The sequence below is a fragment of the Felis catus genome, chromosome D3 (genome assembly GCF_018350175.1).
Source record: "Felis catus isolate Fca126 chromosome D3, F.catus_Fca126_mat1.0, whole genome shotgun sequence".
Lineage (NCBI taxonomy): Eukaryota > Metazoa > Chordata > Mammalia > Carnivora > Felidae > Felis > Felis catus.
Window position 1 is genome coordinate 90,545,837 of NC_058379.1, and position 16,722 is coordinate 90,562,558.

General features: G+C 52.4%; 2 protein-coding genes across 5 annotated transcripts in view; one reads left to right on the plus strand and one right to left on the minus strand.

Annotated features, from left to right (window-relative positions):
* Positions 1–238: 238 nt before the first annotated feature.
* Positions 239–13,664, minus strand: ZADH2 (zinc binding alcohol dehydrogenase domain containing 2). 4 transcript variants are annotated; one of them, XM_023242109.2, is made up of 2 exons: positions 13,303–13,664; positions 239–6,763 (listed from the first exon to the last, which is right to left on the minus strand). In XM_023242109.2, the coding sequence occupies exons 1-2, from the start codon at positions 13,509–13,511 to the stop codon at positions 5,839–5,841; spliced, it is 1,134 nt and encodes a 377-aa protein (XP_023097877.2). In that variant the 5' UTR covers positions 13,512–13,664; the 3' UTR covers positions 239–5,838. The 4 variants fall into 4 exon arrangements, with proteins under 4 accessions (XP_023097877.2, XP_019671014.3, XP_019671013.3 ...); XM_019815455.3 differs by lacking the exon at positions 13,303–13,664 and adding an exon at positions 12,881–12,980; XM_019815454.3 differs by lacking the exon at positions 13,303–13,664 and adding an exon at positions 12,822–12,952.
* A 2,599-nt stretch (positions 13,665–16,263) lies between these two features.
* TSHZ1 (teashirt zinc finger homeobox 1) overlaps positions 16,264–16,722 on the plus strand; it is a 75,036-nt gene continuing 74,577 nt past the window's right edge. The window contains exon 1 of the mRNA XM_023242110.2: positions 16,264–16,394. Within this exon, the coding sequence (XP_023097878.1) occupies positions 16,355–16,394 (40 nt within the window). The 5' untranslated portion in view covers positions 16,264–16,354. The remainder of the gene's footprint in view (positions 16,395–16,722) is intronic.

The following is a 16,722-nucleotide window of genomic DNA, read 5'->3' on the forward strand; positions in this document are numbered from 1 at the left end:
TCTCCCCCCATACACGTCTCCTGCCCCTTATAGCTCTTCTGGCTGCCAGCACACACATCCATCTGCCATGGCCCTGAGTCTTCCAGATTCAGATTCGATTTCAGGTAGAGCCGCAAATTCAGATTCTAGATGTTCTGCTATTACAACAATGATCAGGGTCAGACATTGGCTTCCTATAGGCAATAACATAAGCGGGTGAAATGACTCTACCAAAAAAAAAAAAAACCCACTCAACACATGATAATGAAGATTTTCTTTATTTGATTTTCATTATTGGACATCCAAGAATACATTGATAGGACAGAGACCTTCCTTGTAGCATTAAAACGAAATTGGGAGCGTTCAGCCATTAATTCCACTGAGTACTTTTTCCCCCAGAAGCTTGTGTGATATTTAGATGACACAGAATCAAATGATCTGGAACCATGACTTGTGCTCGATTAAAGGGGGTCCTGAGCGAAACACACTTTCGTGGTCAGAACTGTGATATCCTTCCTGGGTTCCGTATCGTCTCATCCACAGAAAGATTTATCATAAAGGCCAGTTGTTACTCTGTGACACTTTTAATCAGCCACGGACCGAGGGACCTTGGCAAATTATACAGGGGATAAGCCAGAGGTCGCCCAGAGGCCCGAGAAGGCACCTGTCTGACCTCTAGTTTCATTTTGGAGTCCAGTGACTTCTGTGGCCCCACACAAGGTACCTATTCTTCCTGGGTCTTGGTTTCTTCATTTACACAAAGGGGTAGAAAGAACTAGATTGTCCCTTAACTCCCAAGTTTTATTGTTTTTTTATTTTAATGCTTATTTGTTTTTGAGACAGAGAGAACGAGTGGGCAAGGGGCAGAGAGACAGAGAGGGAGACGCAGAATCTGAAGCAGACTCCAGGCTCTGAGCTGTCAGCACAGAGCCCGATGCGGGGCTTGAACCCACCAACCGTGAGATCATCACCTGGGCCGATGTCGGACGCTTAACCGACTGAGCCCCCAGGCGCCCCAGCCAAATTTTACCATTTAAGGGACAACTGAGTCTTCTCATGTATGAGGGGCAGAAGGGGTCCCGGGCTCCTTCCAGTTCTGTGCCTGTGGCCGCCCTCCCCCCCCCCCGGGTACAGGCACACAGCCACACAGGAGGCAAGACAGACTCTTCTAAGGAGGACACCCTCCCTTCCCCGATCAAGGTTCCACATCTTCCCCAACTAAGGAGTTTGTTCATTCCAGTCATTCTAAAATGCAGCTTAGCCCTTTTGTGGGGAGGAGAAGGCTGGCCAGTAGCCGACAATTTTAGGGAACATTCTTCTGAGCTCTAAGCACAAATCCATCTTTCATGTTGGATGCTACCGTCAGTCAGCAGGGTGTGTTTTAATTATTATTTTAATTTCGTGTTGGCAGGAAGGCACTGTCAGATAGTGCCCTTCCAGGGAAACTCTTACTTTGGGGGGCCATTGAAATCTCTGTGCTTTTGGCTCCGTGCTTCCCGGGACATACAAGGCACACATCGGTTCCCCCAAACTGTACTCCATGCGGCACTTACCCGTGCGCCGGAGGGATCCAAGACATGCTTCCCGGGAGTGTCGATGCCACTGGAGAAGCATCAGCGAGCACTGAAGGGCAGGTCCACGCTGGCAGAAACCGAGGCCTCGGGAATAGATGGGAGGAGAGTGTTCGCAGCAGCTCAGTCTTACCGTCAGGGCTCATCTGCACTCCTGCCTCGTGAAGGAAGGAGTTACATACGGACCTCACGCACACACCTTATTTGACTTTCTTTGACTATCAACTCTCTACTATCAAGAATTACTTGGACTGATACATGTGGGTAAAAATATTCTTTACGTATTTTGTGTAGCACTTTTTGGGGGGGGGCGGCGTCCTATTATTTGCTCATGGTAACAGCAATAAGGTTCTCGTATCAAACAGTCCTATTTTTACAGGTTGAAATAACGTAAGGCTAAGCAACCGATTTTAAAGTTTGACATGCCCACATCCATGGTGTCGAGAATCCAGCGTTTCACATTTGATTTCTGAAATATGATCCTAAATATTTAATTCTGGGCCATAACTAAAACATTAGTTACAGAACATCTGACTGTCACAAAACCCCCAGCAAATCCCAAACCCCAAAACAACGTCTGCGAAGATACATTTTGGGTCTCTAAATAAGCGCTATAAATAACAGACGGTGTTTAAAAACAGAAGAGAGGCAGGAGGATAGAGAGCAGCGATTAGGAACCCATCAAACCAGGCCACATCACATGTGGGTTACATTCACAGAACGTGCACAGTAGCCCCTAGGAAAGTATCGCCCACAGTTGATTGTGCTTGGTCTTTTTCTATCGTATTTTTCCTGAAAGTTCCCCATGGCTCATCTGTTTTTATATCTCTAAAATACGGCCTTTACCCCATGTGTACATGTGGTAAAGTGATCAAGAAAAATATTTTCAGTCCTAAACGCCCCCTTCCCCATTTTAAAGGAAACCCCAATCGTAGTAAATTCATGCTAATTGGGAGCTTCATGAAGGGGTTAAAACCCTACCGGTTACCAGTCGGGTGGCCGTTATAAATGTTACCCAAATAAAAGCCAGAAACAGGAACCCAGAAAGCAGGTCCCTACGGCAGGCATGTGTCTTAAATGATATCATTTGTCAAGTTTCCAGCATCTTGTGGTGGTGGACACAAAAAGAAGGTCTGTGTTGTACCGAGGACGTTACCTCCTCGTTAGCTGGAATGTTCCTTAAGTACATACTGTAGGATTTTCATTTTAATAAGCAGCAGCTACCTGTCACTGCACTTTCGTTAGATAAATACTGGCTGATTACTAGTGGCCACTTATAAAGGCTCCATCGTACCCTTGGGAAACTCCATCCAGATGGAATCATATAATAACAACGCATAGAGCATATCGAGCAAAAAACTTCTGTGTCATTTCTTTGCAGACTATTCCCGGTTTCCGGACCTTTTTTTTTTTTTTTTTGGATGCTGACATCGTTCAATAGCAGAATTCACTGTCAGAGAGACCCGAAATAACGATGTTGGTATTTGTTTTTTCTTTTGAGTGCAAAACAAATTTGAAGGGACGGCATTGGGTTTTTTAGAAGTCACAACGGAACGGCAAAGAATAGCTTCTAGGCTCGCTTACCAGTCAACCGCTCCGTCTGCCCAGCCAGAGACCTCAAGGCTGATGCGCAGAGAAGGCCACCCTGAGAACCGAGAAGTAATTCATCCACCATGATCATTCAGCCCCGGCCCTGTCTCTAAAACAAAGACTGACAATCGCCCTGAATTATGGATGTACTTTTTGTGATCTGCGATAACAGTTCAGGAGAAAGGTGTTGAGAACATCACACCATTTCACCTCCCATTAGACGCTGGTCTTGAACGATAATCCCAGAAGATGAAACTGATGCTGAACTATGACCCTCAATTTACAAATCATTTTTCAGAAGAATAAGGAAAAAAAAAAGTTTAAACATATTTTTGGCATTATCTGAATGGGCGGAATCCTTCATGCTTGTTTTCTAAGAATAAATGAAAACAGCATGTCCTGTAGTTTCTTAGTTTGGGGGGGGGGGAGAGCATGAGGATTTCAGATTATGTTTTATTTTAAACCTGGGTGTTTGAAAAAAAATTTTTTTTTTTTTTTTTTTTTTTTTTACATAGCTGAATTTAGTCGATTCCTTCAAAACATAATAAATTTCTACTCTGCGGCTTCAGGGATCCATCCGTTAAAACGCCGGTCTTTCATATTTATTACCCTCCCATTAAAATGAGAGAAACCGGGACACACTTCAGTTTGTAAGAAGCGAGGGCTGGCAGCGTCCTGGTTCCTCGCCTTGACAAAGGGAGAAAGTACATTACCGCTTAGACTTCGCACATCTATCCGCACGGGGAGCAGCACACACGGGGACTGTTCTTTGATGGGATGATTGGATCGCAGCGCTTTCCCATTACCAGTCATTTCCCGTGCAGATACATTCATAAAACCTGTCCCCTCCCCTGTGTTTGTGTGCGTATCCAAAAGCGAGGCGAAGTCTCCTTCCGTTTGGCCGTGGCTGTTAGGTCTGAAAGGGACAGATTAATAACCGAGCACCACATTGGGCCAGCTTTTTTTGTACCCTGCACTCGTCACCCCTGGCTATAATGAGGACACAAAGAGGCTTGCATCAGGCTTCTACCCTTCTTCATAACTCAAAAGCGTCACAGTGGCAGTAGCCTCTAGTGCTATTTGTCTTTAGTGCAGTTGTGACACTTCGGCATGATCCATAATTTGGCAGCTATTTACCGTGACATTTCCCTTCAGTGCAGCCATAACATTCAGTGAAGCCATTATTTGGTCCCATTTACCATATAAATTGTATTGTTGTGCATGCATGCTAGCAGCTACATTAGGTACCTGAAAATGAGTAAATCTTGTAAAATAGATACTAACAGCTATTCGGCAGTAGGATTTCCTCGCTCCTCAGACGGGAGGAAAGAAAAATTAAATATGGTCACCGGGTTTCCCGGAGCATCTTTAATTGCGTTCCTATTTATTTAGCGTGTTAGATACACTGGGGCCAGAGGCTTTGAGAAAAGGATCTGGTGGGCTTTGCCTTCAATCAGAAAGGCGCCGTGGGATTTCCAACGGACCGGCGACAGCCGAGCTGAAGGCGAGGGGGCAGGCACGTCGGCGGTAGGCACGGCTCACGAGAGAAGGCACATGACGGGACTCTCACGTGTGAGCCCAGGCAGCGGTGCCCAGGAGCACCTCGTCCCCCACAGAGCGAGGGCACAGAGAAGTAAAATGGGAACGGAGGAACAGCGTTCCATGCTAAGCACGCTCTTCTGTTTCCGTGATCAGAGAGAAAACACACGGTGTCCAAGAAAGTCTGCAACACGCAGCAAGTATCTTATTATTTCCCATCCCATCAAGCCCCTCCTCCGCATGGTGCCCTTTGACGGAGCCCACCTCAGGCCTATGAAGGATGCTGTTATCAGCCTCTGGCGGTGTGCCTAGGGAGTGCGTCTCCCCTCGTGGTGGGGGTTTTGTTGTGCAGACCCTCCCCGTGGATGAAGCACGTCCTTTCCTTCCCGGGCAGGTAACCCCCAGATCTCCGTAGAGCCCCTTTCCAAAATCTGCCTTTGTCTTCATCGGTTTTCAACACTAATTTGCTTCTTAAGGGAAGAGAGAGGCTTCCCATGCCACATGTGCCTCCCCCAGGATAATTGTGCGTAAAGCATTAAACAGCAGAGACTTTTAAAAAATAGGTCTGTGTTCACTTAGTCATTTTCCTAATGATCTAAACAAACAAAAAAAAAATCAAAGTTTTGGGAGAATTCCTCCAAATTTCCATTTAGATAGTTGGTGATTTATAAGAAAGGAAGGGCCATTTCCTGGGAATATGGACTCTGAGAATAGATGGCTGTCCTCCTGCCCTGTCTCTTATCTATTAACTGCTCGTTAGCGGAAGACCAAACTCTCCCAAAGTAAGGAATTTGTGAACTATTTTCAAGACTGATTTTAAAATCCCATCAAGCTGAAGGCATACTGATTTGATCAGATCTTGCATCAGGAATTAATTTAATTCCCTGGAACAATAAAGCCTGGAATGAGACTGTCTATGGCCAAAGAACTGAATGTAACGGTTTTACCTCTGAGCCATCGAGGGAAGTTTTTATTGGCATTTTTTTTCAAGGGAGGGGCAAAAAAGAAAAAGAGAGAGAGAGAGAGAGAGAAACTCATTCGTTAACACCTTTTAAGAGATATGATCTCCATTACCCACCAAAAATAAACTGATTCGACTCTTTCTGAGGAAGAAGGTGCCCGTTTTCTTTCTCCTTTGACTTCTGCCATCGTTCTGAGTTTACAGCTTACTGTTGACAGAGTGAGGTAGTTCGAGTACAATTTTCCCAGTGTTTTTTCCCATGTACATATAATCGACAGCCCGGAATACGGACTCCAGGCCGATGAACCTGCCCTCTGCAGACAGGTCTCCGAGGTCCACCTCGCAAACCAGGTCTCCGTCCACACACATCTGAAGCAAGTGCTCCACGGCTGCTTGATACTCAGAACGGTAATGGTTCAAGAAAAAGCCCTGAACGCTGGCGGATTTCTTCAGCAGTTTGGCTGGTAAGGTTCCTGCTCTCACAGGCGCAAGGCCGGTGGGAGTCTGGTAGCCGGAGATGAACCCAATGACTATCAAGCGCCCTTTGGTAGCCAAGGCATCTACGGCCAAGTCGAACATGGCTCCCCCAACGGATTCATACACCACATCGACCCCTTCGGGGTACTCCTGCTTCAGGACCGTACCGACGTGCTCGGCGTTATAGTTGATGGGGCGATCACAGCCGATCGATTTCAGAAAAGCGGACTTTTTATCAGAAGAGCAGGTCCCGATGACATGGCACTTGGCCTTCTTGGCAAGCTGCACGGCAAACTGGCCCGTTCCCCCCGCTGCTGCCGTCACCAAAACTTTTTTCCCTTCGGACAGTCCTCCGAGCTCTTTCAGGCTGATGTACGCGGTGGTACCGCTCACCGGCACGGTGACATACTCGGGTTTCACAGAGGCCACGGGGGCCGCGGCTCTGGCAGGCACCACGGTATACTCCGCGAAAGAGCCAGGTGCCATATAAGCCACAGCTTGGCCCAGCGTGTACCGGGCACTGGCAGAGAGGCCTAAGGCTACCACCTCCCCCACGCCCTCGAAACCTACATCGAAGGGGGTCTTCACCGAAGGGTCATACCGGCCAGCTGAATAGTTGACGTCAGATGCATTAACACCGACAAATCTAGAAGAAAACAGACAAACAAACAAACGAGGATATTAAGATGTTTCCTTCACCAAGGCCTTGGTATCCCGCTTAGAAAAATTCCTCTAATTCGAGGGACTGTGGCCGGGTGGCTCAGCTATCTATCCTGGTAGAATTCAAAAAAAAAAAAAAAAATCAGTCTTGACATTCAGTTGGAAAAAAAAAAAGTTAAACAAGTATCAGCTTGACTGGGATTTGCAATCAGAATTTTGGTATATTTTATTTTTTTAAATCAGATTGGGAATCGTTTCGTACCACTTTAAACACTAAGTTCTTTATTTCACACGCTATTTCTTTTCCTCCTCTTTCTTTCAAAAGGAGAAACAAAGTGTAAAAAAAAAAAAAGTCAGGAAGCCCTCTTATACGCAAACTTCACTGCAGCTATGAGTTGGAAATTAATTGGCCTCTTAACAAAGATGTTAAAAACAACAGTGAGATAAAATATATTCGGAGAAGTAGACTTGTATTGATTCTGGCGACAATTTAACACTTCGGATAATAATAGTAATGACAATGATATTATTGAAGATTCAGGCAGTGTGCAAGGTCATCGTCTGCTACATGCTACTGCGGGGTTGTTTAAAACACTGCTAGACTGGCCGCAGCAAATTTTCTTTCTGATGTAACTATGTCCAGCGTGAAACTATGCATTTTGATTAATTGAACAAAAATTGTCTCATAAGGGTAGAAATTTTTATGGAACATTCAACATTTTACAGTGCTTTTCAGATGAAAAGGAAAGCAAATCGTCACTATATTTTTCCTCAACAAGAAGCAGAGACATAACTTGATTAATACCAGATGATTATTTTCACTTTGGTATCCAGAGTCACTTTAATTGCGAGGCCGGTATTTTTACCAGCTTTTTTTCATCTCCGTATACCTCATAACAAAAATATCCTAATACATGAGAAAAAAAGCCGTCTACTAAAAAATGTCAGGAGGTGGCTTAGACACATAATGGAGGACCCTAAAAATGTCATTTCCACCTGTAATGAAATGAAAAGATGGGGGTATCTGGTGGCAGAAGGAAAGCTGGTAAGTGGGTCATTTTAAAATAATTCACTTTTAATTTAACTTAATAAACCAGAACTGCCCTGTGCAAGGACCCACTTCTACCGTATTAGAGATAACACTTTGCACTTCTAAAGGTTCCCTGATGATCAGGCCCTGTGTAGCTACAATATTGAAAGCTCTCTACATATTGTAGAAATAAGAAAGCAGGAAACAATTTCTTTGGGGCACGTCAAGCTGGTTTCAGAAGTTAGCACATCACGTAGCCTCAACAGCACACTACAGAATTCCATAGCCGTCGATGATAACACAACAATGGAAAGTGGGGGAAATGATTTTTGCTGGTTTTCCATCTGGGATTTAATACCAGATTGTATTTTGGGGGTGGGCGCCTGATCTTTCCTTTCAGTTTACATAATTCTCGGGGTTTGGGCTTTTTCAAAAAAAAAAAAAAAGGGCCAGGTTCCTCCGAGCATGCCTCTGGACTTCACAGAAGGCAGCTAGGGCAGAGCCCAGCTGGAGCGTCTCGCCTCCGGTGCCCCTGCTGTATAGGCTGTAAAGCAAAGTCCAGGAAGGGGTCCGTGGGGTGGAAGTGACGGTGGCTTGCTCCAGGGGTGGGGGACTGAGGCCCTGCCACCAGCTCCTGTCTCTTCGCCCAGGATTAACCCTTCCTGTGCCCCTCTCTCCTCCTGTCTCAGTCCCAACTGGAGAGGCCCTTCCTCCTCGGGGACTCCCCCCCCTTGGACTCAGAGGGACGCCCCTGTGGCGGGCTGGCCCCACGGGTCCTCCCCACCTCTAAGGAGCTCGCCCTGGGTGGGGTGGGGGGGGGCTGCTGGAGGAAAATGCACCTCTGGCTGTCCCTCGCTCCCAGCTGTGGTTTGCCACTTGCCAGGGGGAGAGATGGCAAGAGCAGCGGGGCGCAGGCAGGAGGAAAGTGGAGGAGAGAGGGCACAGGCAGGCGCCGGAGTGGGGGGCGATGATCAAGCGGAGGTGGGAGCGGGCTCTGCTGGGAGCTGGGGCGCCCGCGGCTGACTAGCGGCAGCTTAAGTTTTCCATGGGGGCTTTGCCTCAAAAAGCAAATCGAACCTTGTGGTTGAGCCCGGGCACAGCCGGAGCAGCGGCAGGAGACCCGCAGGGCCCTCTGCGCGCCCCGTCCAGGTTGCACACGGCTCTGCGTGTGCCCTGCGGCACCCTCCGTGAGCCCCGGCCAACCTGCTGGGCGCCAGAAGTCCTTCTGGAACCGTCTCCCCTCGGAAGTGCCCGGCCTCCGCCGACTGCCTCCCCTCCCGTCCCGGCTCTCCACCGCCACCACGGAGAGGCGCGATCGGGGACTCTGAGTTCCGGAGCAGGCTGGGGCCGAGCGGAGAGGCCGGGCTTTGGGGAGGAGGGGCCGCCGCCCAGGCCTGCGACCATGACCTCGGCCTCCCCGGGCCGGGCGGGGTCCCGGCGGGCAAGCCTAGTCAGCGCAGGCCGCGGAGCCCGGGCGCAGGGCCGTCAAGCTCCCCGGGAGTCCCGAGAACACACAGCGCGCTGGAGCGCAGAGGCCACACGCCCGGGGCCCGCCTGCGGCCGGACCGTGACCTTGGCCTCGCAAGCACCCCCGTTTGTTTTTTTTTTCTCCATGTTTCCCCCTCCCCCCGCCCTGCCGTCTTCTAAATTGCCTGCCTCGTCGTCGGTGAAGGAGTCGCCCGGGCTGGTGGCGACAGCTCCCCGCTACTCCGCTCTGCGCACCTCGCCCTCTCCCGGGTCTCCGGGCCCCCGGCGGGCCCCCGCCTCCCCCGGACCCCAGCTTTGACGCCGCGATGCCGCCGCAGCAGGTGGGGACCCTCCACTGCCTGGATGAGCCCTCGGCCTTACCTGGGCTTTGGGAAGAGCTGCTTGGGGGTCGGGAGCCCGCGCCTTCCGCCCCTCCAGAAACAAGTTCAAGAGCAGCGGGCGCAATGGGAAAGGGGGCCCGGGCCGGGGAGCAGGGGACAGCAAAGGGCAAGCAAGCGAGAAAAAGAAAGGAAAGGCACGCTTGGTAGAATGCGTGCATTTCGAGACTCTCCTTGTACCTTAATTTAAAATATATGCTCTTAATAAGTGCAGGGTCCTAGCAATCCGACCGGAGGATCCATTCAGAAGACTAAAATCGAGGAACCCCAGGAAAAAGAATGGGGCCGGTGAAGGCTTTCCCCAAATATATACCCTTCGAGAGTCGCCGGTTTATTTATACTAAAAAGTGCTGAACCCCTTCCTTCGTCGTGTTTATTATGAAGCAGGCAGTCCTGCAGAGGCAGGGAAGCGCTTTCTTTGAACAAAAACAAAATGCGAAGACTCGAGTCTGGAGCCTTCAACACTGGGAGCCAAACAGCGTCGTCCAAATCAGATCTTACTTAAAAAGAAAGGAAGGAAGGAAGAAAGAAAGGGAAGAGAAGAAAGAAAAGAGAAGGAAAGGGGAAAAAAGGAGAAAAAAGAGAAGACAAAAGAAAAGAAAAAAGAAAAGGAAAGGAAAGGAAAGAAAAGGGAAAAAAATCTCCGCCTGGAGAGTCAGCAGAAATACTGTTACCCTCCCCGTGAGCAACAAACCGTTTATCAAAAACGCCTTCCCCATCCCCCACCTGCTCTTTGCCATTACTACAAACTCTTTGCTCCATTATCTTACACTTGAGCAGAAAATCGTTAGAAATATTTGGAAACGAAATAATGTGTCACTATCCTTCGAAAAAAGGCTAAAAATAGCACACAAGCTGACTTAACCGGAGGGTGTCTTTCTCCCTTTCCTTCTCTTTCCTGAGGGCTGGGCATTGAGAGGGGGTTGTGAAGTTGTCCTCGGCTGTAGGAAACAGTGAGCACTGGATAAAGGGACATCAGTTAGACATTCTGCAGGGATTTTATGCGCCCCTTTCACACCTTCCCTAAATGGGATAAACTTGATTATCCTAAACCCACCTCTGACTTAAAAGCACTTCCCTCTCTGTGAATAAAGAATTTGTATTTTCTGTTAAGATGGAATGAGATGTGCAAATATCCAACTGAAAGGAAGAGTCAGGCGGGGCACAGTGAAAATCCCCAAACACCTTTCTGAACAAGTGAATGTGCGCTTAAGCCATTCATTCCAGAGTGGATTTTTATTATGAGAAAAATGAAAAGTGCTTGCATGAAATTTTTATGCAATTAACACTGTTCCTGGGGAAGATTTGGTCCAGGATTAAATGAACTAACCTGCCGTGAATAGACGTCCAGTCTATTCTTAAAAAAAAAAAAAAAAAAAAAAATCTGTAAAATGCCTCCCCCTCCCCCCCCCCCAACTATTTACAAGTATAAAGGATCTTCTTACAATTTGGGGTTAGGAGCAGATCTTCCACAGAGTAGGGAAAGAGGATGCAAAGATTCACCCCCTCCCAACAGGCAGACAAACTGGCCCCATTCTCTTTCTGATATGGGCTTCAAGGTAGAAGTTAGAGGTCAAGTTGTACCCATAATAAACATACTATACTAAAGGGGGTTCTTGGCATATGTGAAGGGAAAAGAGAGGCATGGATCCTAAAACAATCCGAACCGATGAGCTCCAAACGTTGGGAGCCGCGGCTCCAGATCCCTGACCACCGAATTCGGGGACCATCCCCGGTGACCCAGCGCAGGGGGTGCCCGGGCCCTGTCGCGGAAGAAGCAGCTAAGGGTGACAGCGAGGGAGCAGTCAGAGGAGCGGGAGGAGGGGAGGACAACCCAGGGGGTTGGGGAACACCGCAGGTAGAGAGGCCAGGCGGCAGCACCGGGCGGGCGGGAGCACCCTCCACGGACAGCGCTGGCGGGTGGTGCCACTCCGCCGCTGCTGGGAGTGCTCTAACTTCACACCTTCCCCTGCCCGCTCTGCTCAGTTGCCCCCTCCCCATTTCACACCCCGTGTCTGAAATGGATTTTATTCAAGCAGTGGTGTGTGTTTTACATCAGTGCTCACCGTCAACAGTGTACCTGATCAGAAAAATTAGAAGAAAAGAAAAAGAAACCGGCCCACGTGAAACTTTTTTGCTGGTTAAAGCCTGGAGGCTTTTCAGCCTGCTCTCATCTCAACTTCTAGCAAATCACTCGTGTGTCTGGTGTGCTCTGTGTGTGTTCCCTCTTTTTAACTTGGTAGGATATGTAGCCTTATCTCAATAGCTTTAGCGCTTTATCCCATAAAGAAGAAATCCTCTACAGCCTTGTTTCCACCGATGAAAACTTTTAGAAGGACACACACATCCACCTTTTCAGGCACTCTCTGCACCCCAGCCCGAGAGCCAGCTTCCCCTCAACCCCGCCCTTGGCTCCCTCAATTTTTACGTTGCCAACAGGTTTCCAAAAGTTTGAAATTATGAGCAGAATTATTCAATCTTGCAGTCTTTGGAAGGCTGATATGAATCTCTAAAATGAACGGACTAAACGTGGCAGCAAGCCACGTAGGTGGGGAACACTTTGTCCTTCGCTCCTTGCAGGTGACTTACAGGACTTTCCAGGGCACAATTTACAACACAGTTACAACCAGAACTCACGCCTTCCTTCAACCGCACATCCAACCTGAAACATGCAATATTGTAGTCCTCCGATGGGACTGAGCAGGCGGGTGAGCCCTGCTCTAGCGTAGGGGACAGAGCAATGGGGAATGCCCCGCCTGCAAATGAGGCGGCGAGGGGGACCCACCGAACAGAGACCGAAGGGCACGGCTCCCACAGACTAAGGTCCCTTTCCTTCCCACACCTCTCCGGTTACTAGAGATTAGTGAGCTGGAAACACATCAAGATAGGGAGTGTGGAGGTGGGACAGGCGATCAGAAGGTAGGGCGACCACTCGAGTGCCACCCAAAGGTCTGCAGATCGTGCAGGCGAATGCAGCCGTGCCCCCACCCCAGCCCTGGCCCAGCCGCCCCGGACGCGCCACGCGCCTGCCGGTAAGCTCTGGGGCACAGACAACAGCCACACAGCACTGACAACACGCAGACGACACCGGCGAGGTGCACACCAACACACCCAACGACAGGCTCCGCCATGGCGAGGCGGCTGCCAACCTGGAGCGCACGGGAAAAGCCAGTCGGGTCCTCGGCCTCCTTCCTCCAAAGCACGTTACCTAAACGTCGCAGATTGTGTCCAGCCTGTTCCTGGTCCACACTAAAGATTATGGGAACGCAGGAGTCGTGGGTGCGCGCGGGTGGGCCGGGCGGGGAGCCTCCCCTTCTGGGTCCCGTCGGTTTTATTTCGGGAGCGGGAGGGGGAGGAGGGAGGGCTGGGGGAGGGGAGGGGAATCCCAAATTAAAATAACCCTCAGTTATGAGGACGCTCCGTGGCATCGGATATTCACACCGGCAACAGTCACATTACGTTCGCCTTCGCCAGATGGCGGCCGGTTCAACTTCCCGGGATCTCGCAAAGTCAGGCTGTGCACCCGAGCGCTCGCCGGAGTGTGGGGACGCAGGCCGGCCCGGGACAGCCGGGGAGCCGCGCAGCGCGGGCCGGGGCCCGGCCTGGGCGGGGGGCGCGCGCCGGGCTCACCGGTTCCGGACGAGGAGGTCTCCGTCCCCGGGGAGTGGCACCGGGCAGTCCCGGCACAGGGTGACGGCCTCGCGGAAGTTGGGGCTCAGACGGGTCGCCACCAGCTTCTGCATGGCGCGGGGGATGTTGGAGCCCTGGAAGTCCAGGAAGTGGCGGGCGTACGACATGTCCACGATGGTCCGGGCCCCGGCGGGCGCCAGCCGAAGCATGGCCCGCGCCTCTGCCCGCTTTCTGCGCCGCCGCCGGCCGGGGTCGCGCCCAGCCCGGGCCGCTCGGCTCGGCTCGGCTCGGCGCGGGCGGGCGGAGCAGGCGGGTCCGCCCCTCCTCCGGCCCGCGTGCTCCCCTCGACTCCCTCCCCCCCCTTCCCCACTACGACTGGCTCCCTCTCTCCCCCTCCCTCCCCGCCGCGCGCAGCGCCGGCGGTCCGCGCAGCCCCCGCGGTTCCCGGACGCGCCACCCCCGGGGTCCCGGCCTGGGGATCGCTGCCACCCCGGCCGCTGCTCCTTTAATCTTTTTGTTTTGGTTTGAATCTGCTCGGCGCAGACTGGCCAAGGATCCTCTCCGCCCTCCCCCTTTCTCCCGGCGTCCGGGAGGCACCGGATATCCCCACCCTCCCCACGCTCTAAAAGCCGGATTTGACTCCTCTAAAAGGGTGAGGGGGGCGGCGAGGGGAGCTGCGCGTCCCGCGACCGCCGCGGCCCTGAGCCGGCGGCAGCCCCGGGCGTCCTCGGAGCGGCGCGGCGCCGAGCGGCCGGCGCAGGCACCTCCCCTTCCCGTGCGAAGCGTTCACTTCCTTGCAAGGTGGTACGAATCAACCCCGAGCGCGGCCGGGGCGGCGGGGCACGGCCGGGGGCCCCGAGCCGCGCGGGGAGCCCCCGCCGCCAGTGCACGCGCGTAGGCACCCAGCGCGGGGCGGGGACGCCCAGAGCACCCGGCGCCCCAGGCTCCTGGCCCCCCGGGCCCCGGAACGCCTTGCCCGCGCCTTCTGCCCTCAGCCTGTCCCATGCAAGTTGCACGAACTAAGCCATTTTATTTATTTTGGCCTAGATTTCGTGTTTTTCCATGAATGTTTTAAGTAGCCTCTACAAGACTGTTACAGGTTCCCATTGGGAAAGGACGCAAAAATTGGAAACTAGAGGGCCATATTCCCAGAGCACATAAGCATTTTAAACTTCTAGGTGGGGATGCCGAAGGACTTAATTGAATTGGAGACGTTGCAATTATGTATGAAGACCTCATTTTATAACCCAGCTAGAAGGATCCGACGTTCCATCATGTCAATTTTCTCCCTAATTGTCTATATTGACCAAATAATCAATTCACTTTTCGTAGAGGGACCGAATTGAGTATCTTCCACATTTTTGTATGATAAGCTGAGTCCATCTTTACATTTTTATTAAAGGTATACATTTTAATTAAAAAAACCCACTCTTGTTTTACACTTAACCTAGAATTACCAAAATCATGAAGCCACACAGTGCCCCCCCCCCCCATCAAATCTAACATCCTAACTAAGACTGCAAAAATGACACAGGTATTTTTATCTCAAATGTTGGACATTCTCATCCAAGGATAGTTGGTGTCCACGTGGGTGCGTGTGTATGAATGTTCCAGGGGGTGGGGGGGTGGACTTACAGGTTTAAAAATCTGCAGGAACTAGTGTCTACTTAACTTGGCTTATAACACATGGGTTTTGCCCGGTATCAGCCAGCGGATTACAATAACAAACCCCTCAATGTCTTTCTCCAATGTGCAATCTTTTATGTTATGCTGCATTAAGATTTCTTTCTTTCTTTTTTTTTTTTTTTTGTCATATTGTTTAGCTCCGGAAAGAAAAAAAAAAAAAAGAAAACAAAGCAATTAAAAAGATTGACAGGTATGGTTTGTGAGAGACCTATTTGTAATTGTCAGGGTGACGTTGGCGAGAGGAGGAGGAGTAAAAACTGAAGCAGGAAAAGCAGCTCGATGTGTCTGTCTATCAGTTGAGACTGTCTGAAAGCTCTGCGATCCGAATGTGTGTTATATTTCACTGAAAAGAGAAGAGAGCGAGAGTGCATCTCCCTCTCTCCCAGGAGTTTGGGGGGGGACTGTCCACGCTCATCTCGCCCACCCAGTGAATGTCCGCTCGTCGCCCCTTTGCACACATTCTCCGGGTTGTTGTTGTTGGCTTTTTTTTTTTTTGGAGGGGGGTGCTTTTTGTGTATTTTTCAAAATTTTTCTGTTGGAAGATCAAGACCGGCCAAAAATCCATGATCAAAATGTGTTTGCATTAGATTTCGCGGTGGAAGAAGCGGCGATCCTGGCGGCAAAGCCCCGCGGGGAGCGCGGGGCACCAAGTGACGCTCCGGCGGGGTGACACTGTTTGATCTGTGACTGTTTGGAAGGTGGAGCAGCGCCTGACATCTCCCCCACCCCCCCGGCGCATGTATGTACGGGGGCTTCACTCCTCTGTCTTGTTTGCTTTCTTCCTCTTAGACTAAGTGCGGGAGGAAAAGGACAGCCTGGATCGGCCTCGCTGGCGCACAATGAGAAAGCTGCGACCCGCGCACTAAAACCACTCGCCGCGACCCCCGAGCAGCGACGCGAGAGGGGGAGAGAAAGTTGCGCTCGGAGACTCTCTGCTCGCGGAGGAAGGCGCGGGGGAGCGCCCGGAGCGGCGCCCGAGGAGCGCCCGCCACAGCAGCGCGGCGGCGGGAGGCGGCAGCATGGAGCGCGGGCCGCGGGCCGGCCCTCCGAGCGCCCGCCGCTGCGCCCGCGGCCCGCGCCGGGGATGACTCCGGGCTCGGCGCCCAGGCCCCGCGCGCTCCGCCCGCAGCCCGGCGGCCGGGACGCGGCCCGCGCGGCCGCCGCCGCCGCCTCCTGAGCGGCCCCGGGCGCGGCCGTCCATGCGAGCGGCGCCCCGCGGTCCGCGGCGCGCCCGGAGCCCGGAGCCCGCGGGGACGAGGCCAAAGTTGGGCGCGCCGCGGAGTTGCGCCCGCGCCCGGGGCCCGGGACCCCGCGCCCCGCGAACTCGGGCGGCGGCTGAGGCGACGGCTGCGGCGGCCCGAGCAGCATGCCGAGGAGGAAGCAGCAGGCCCCCCGGCGCTCGGCAGGTAACGCGCGCGGCCCGCGCCGCGGGGAGCGGGGCCGGGGGGCGCGGGAGCGGGAGGGCGGGGGTCGCGGCCCGGCTGCGGGGCGGGTGTGTGTGTGTGTGTGGGGGGGGTGGACCGCGGGGCGGGGGGCCGCGGGCCTCGGCGGCTGCGGGGCGGCCCCGAGCTGGGGAGGGGAGGCCGGGCCCGTCCCCGGGCCGCGCTCGCCGCGGGGCTGCCGTCTCCGTCCGGGGGCCCCCACCTGGGCCGGCGCGTGGAGCGGAGAAACTTCGCGGCGCTTCTCCGCGCGGTGAGAAGCGCCGACGGGCCGGAGAGGCCGGGGGAGGCCGGG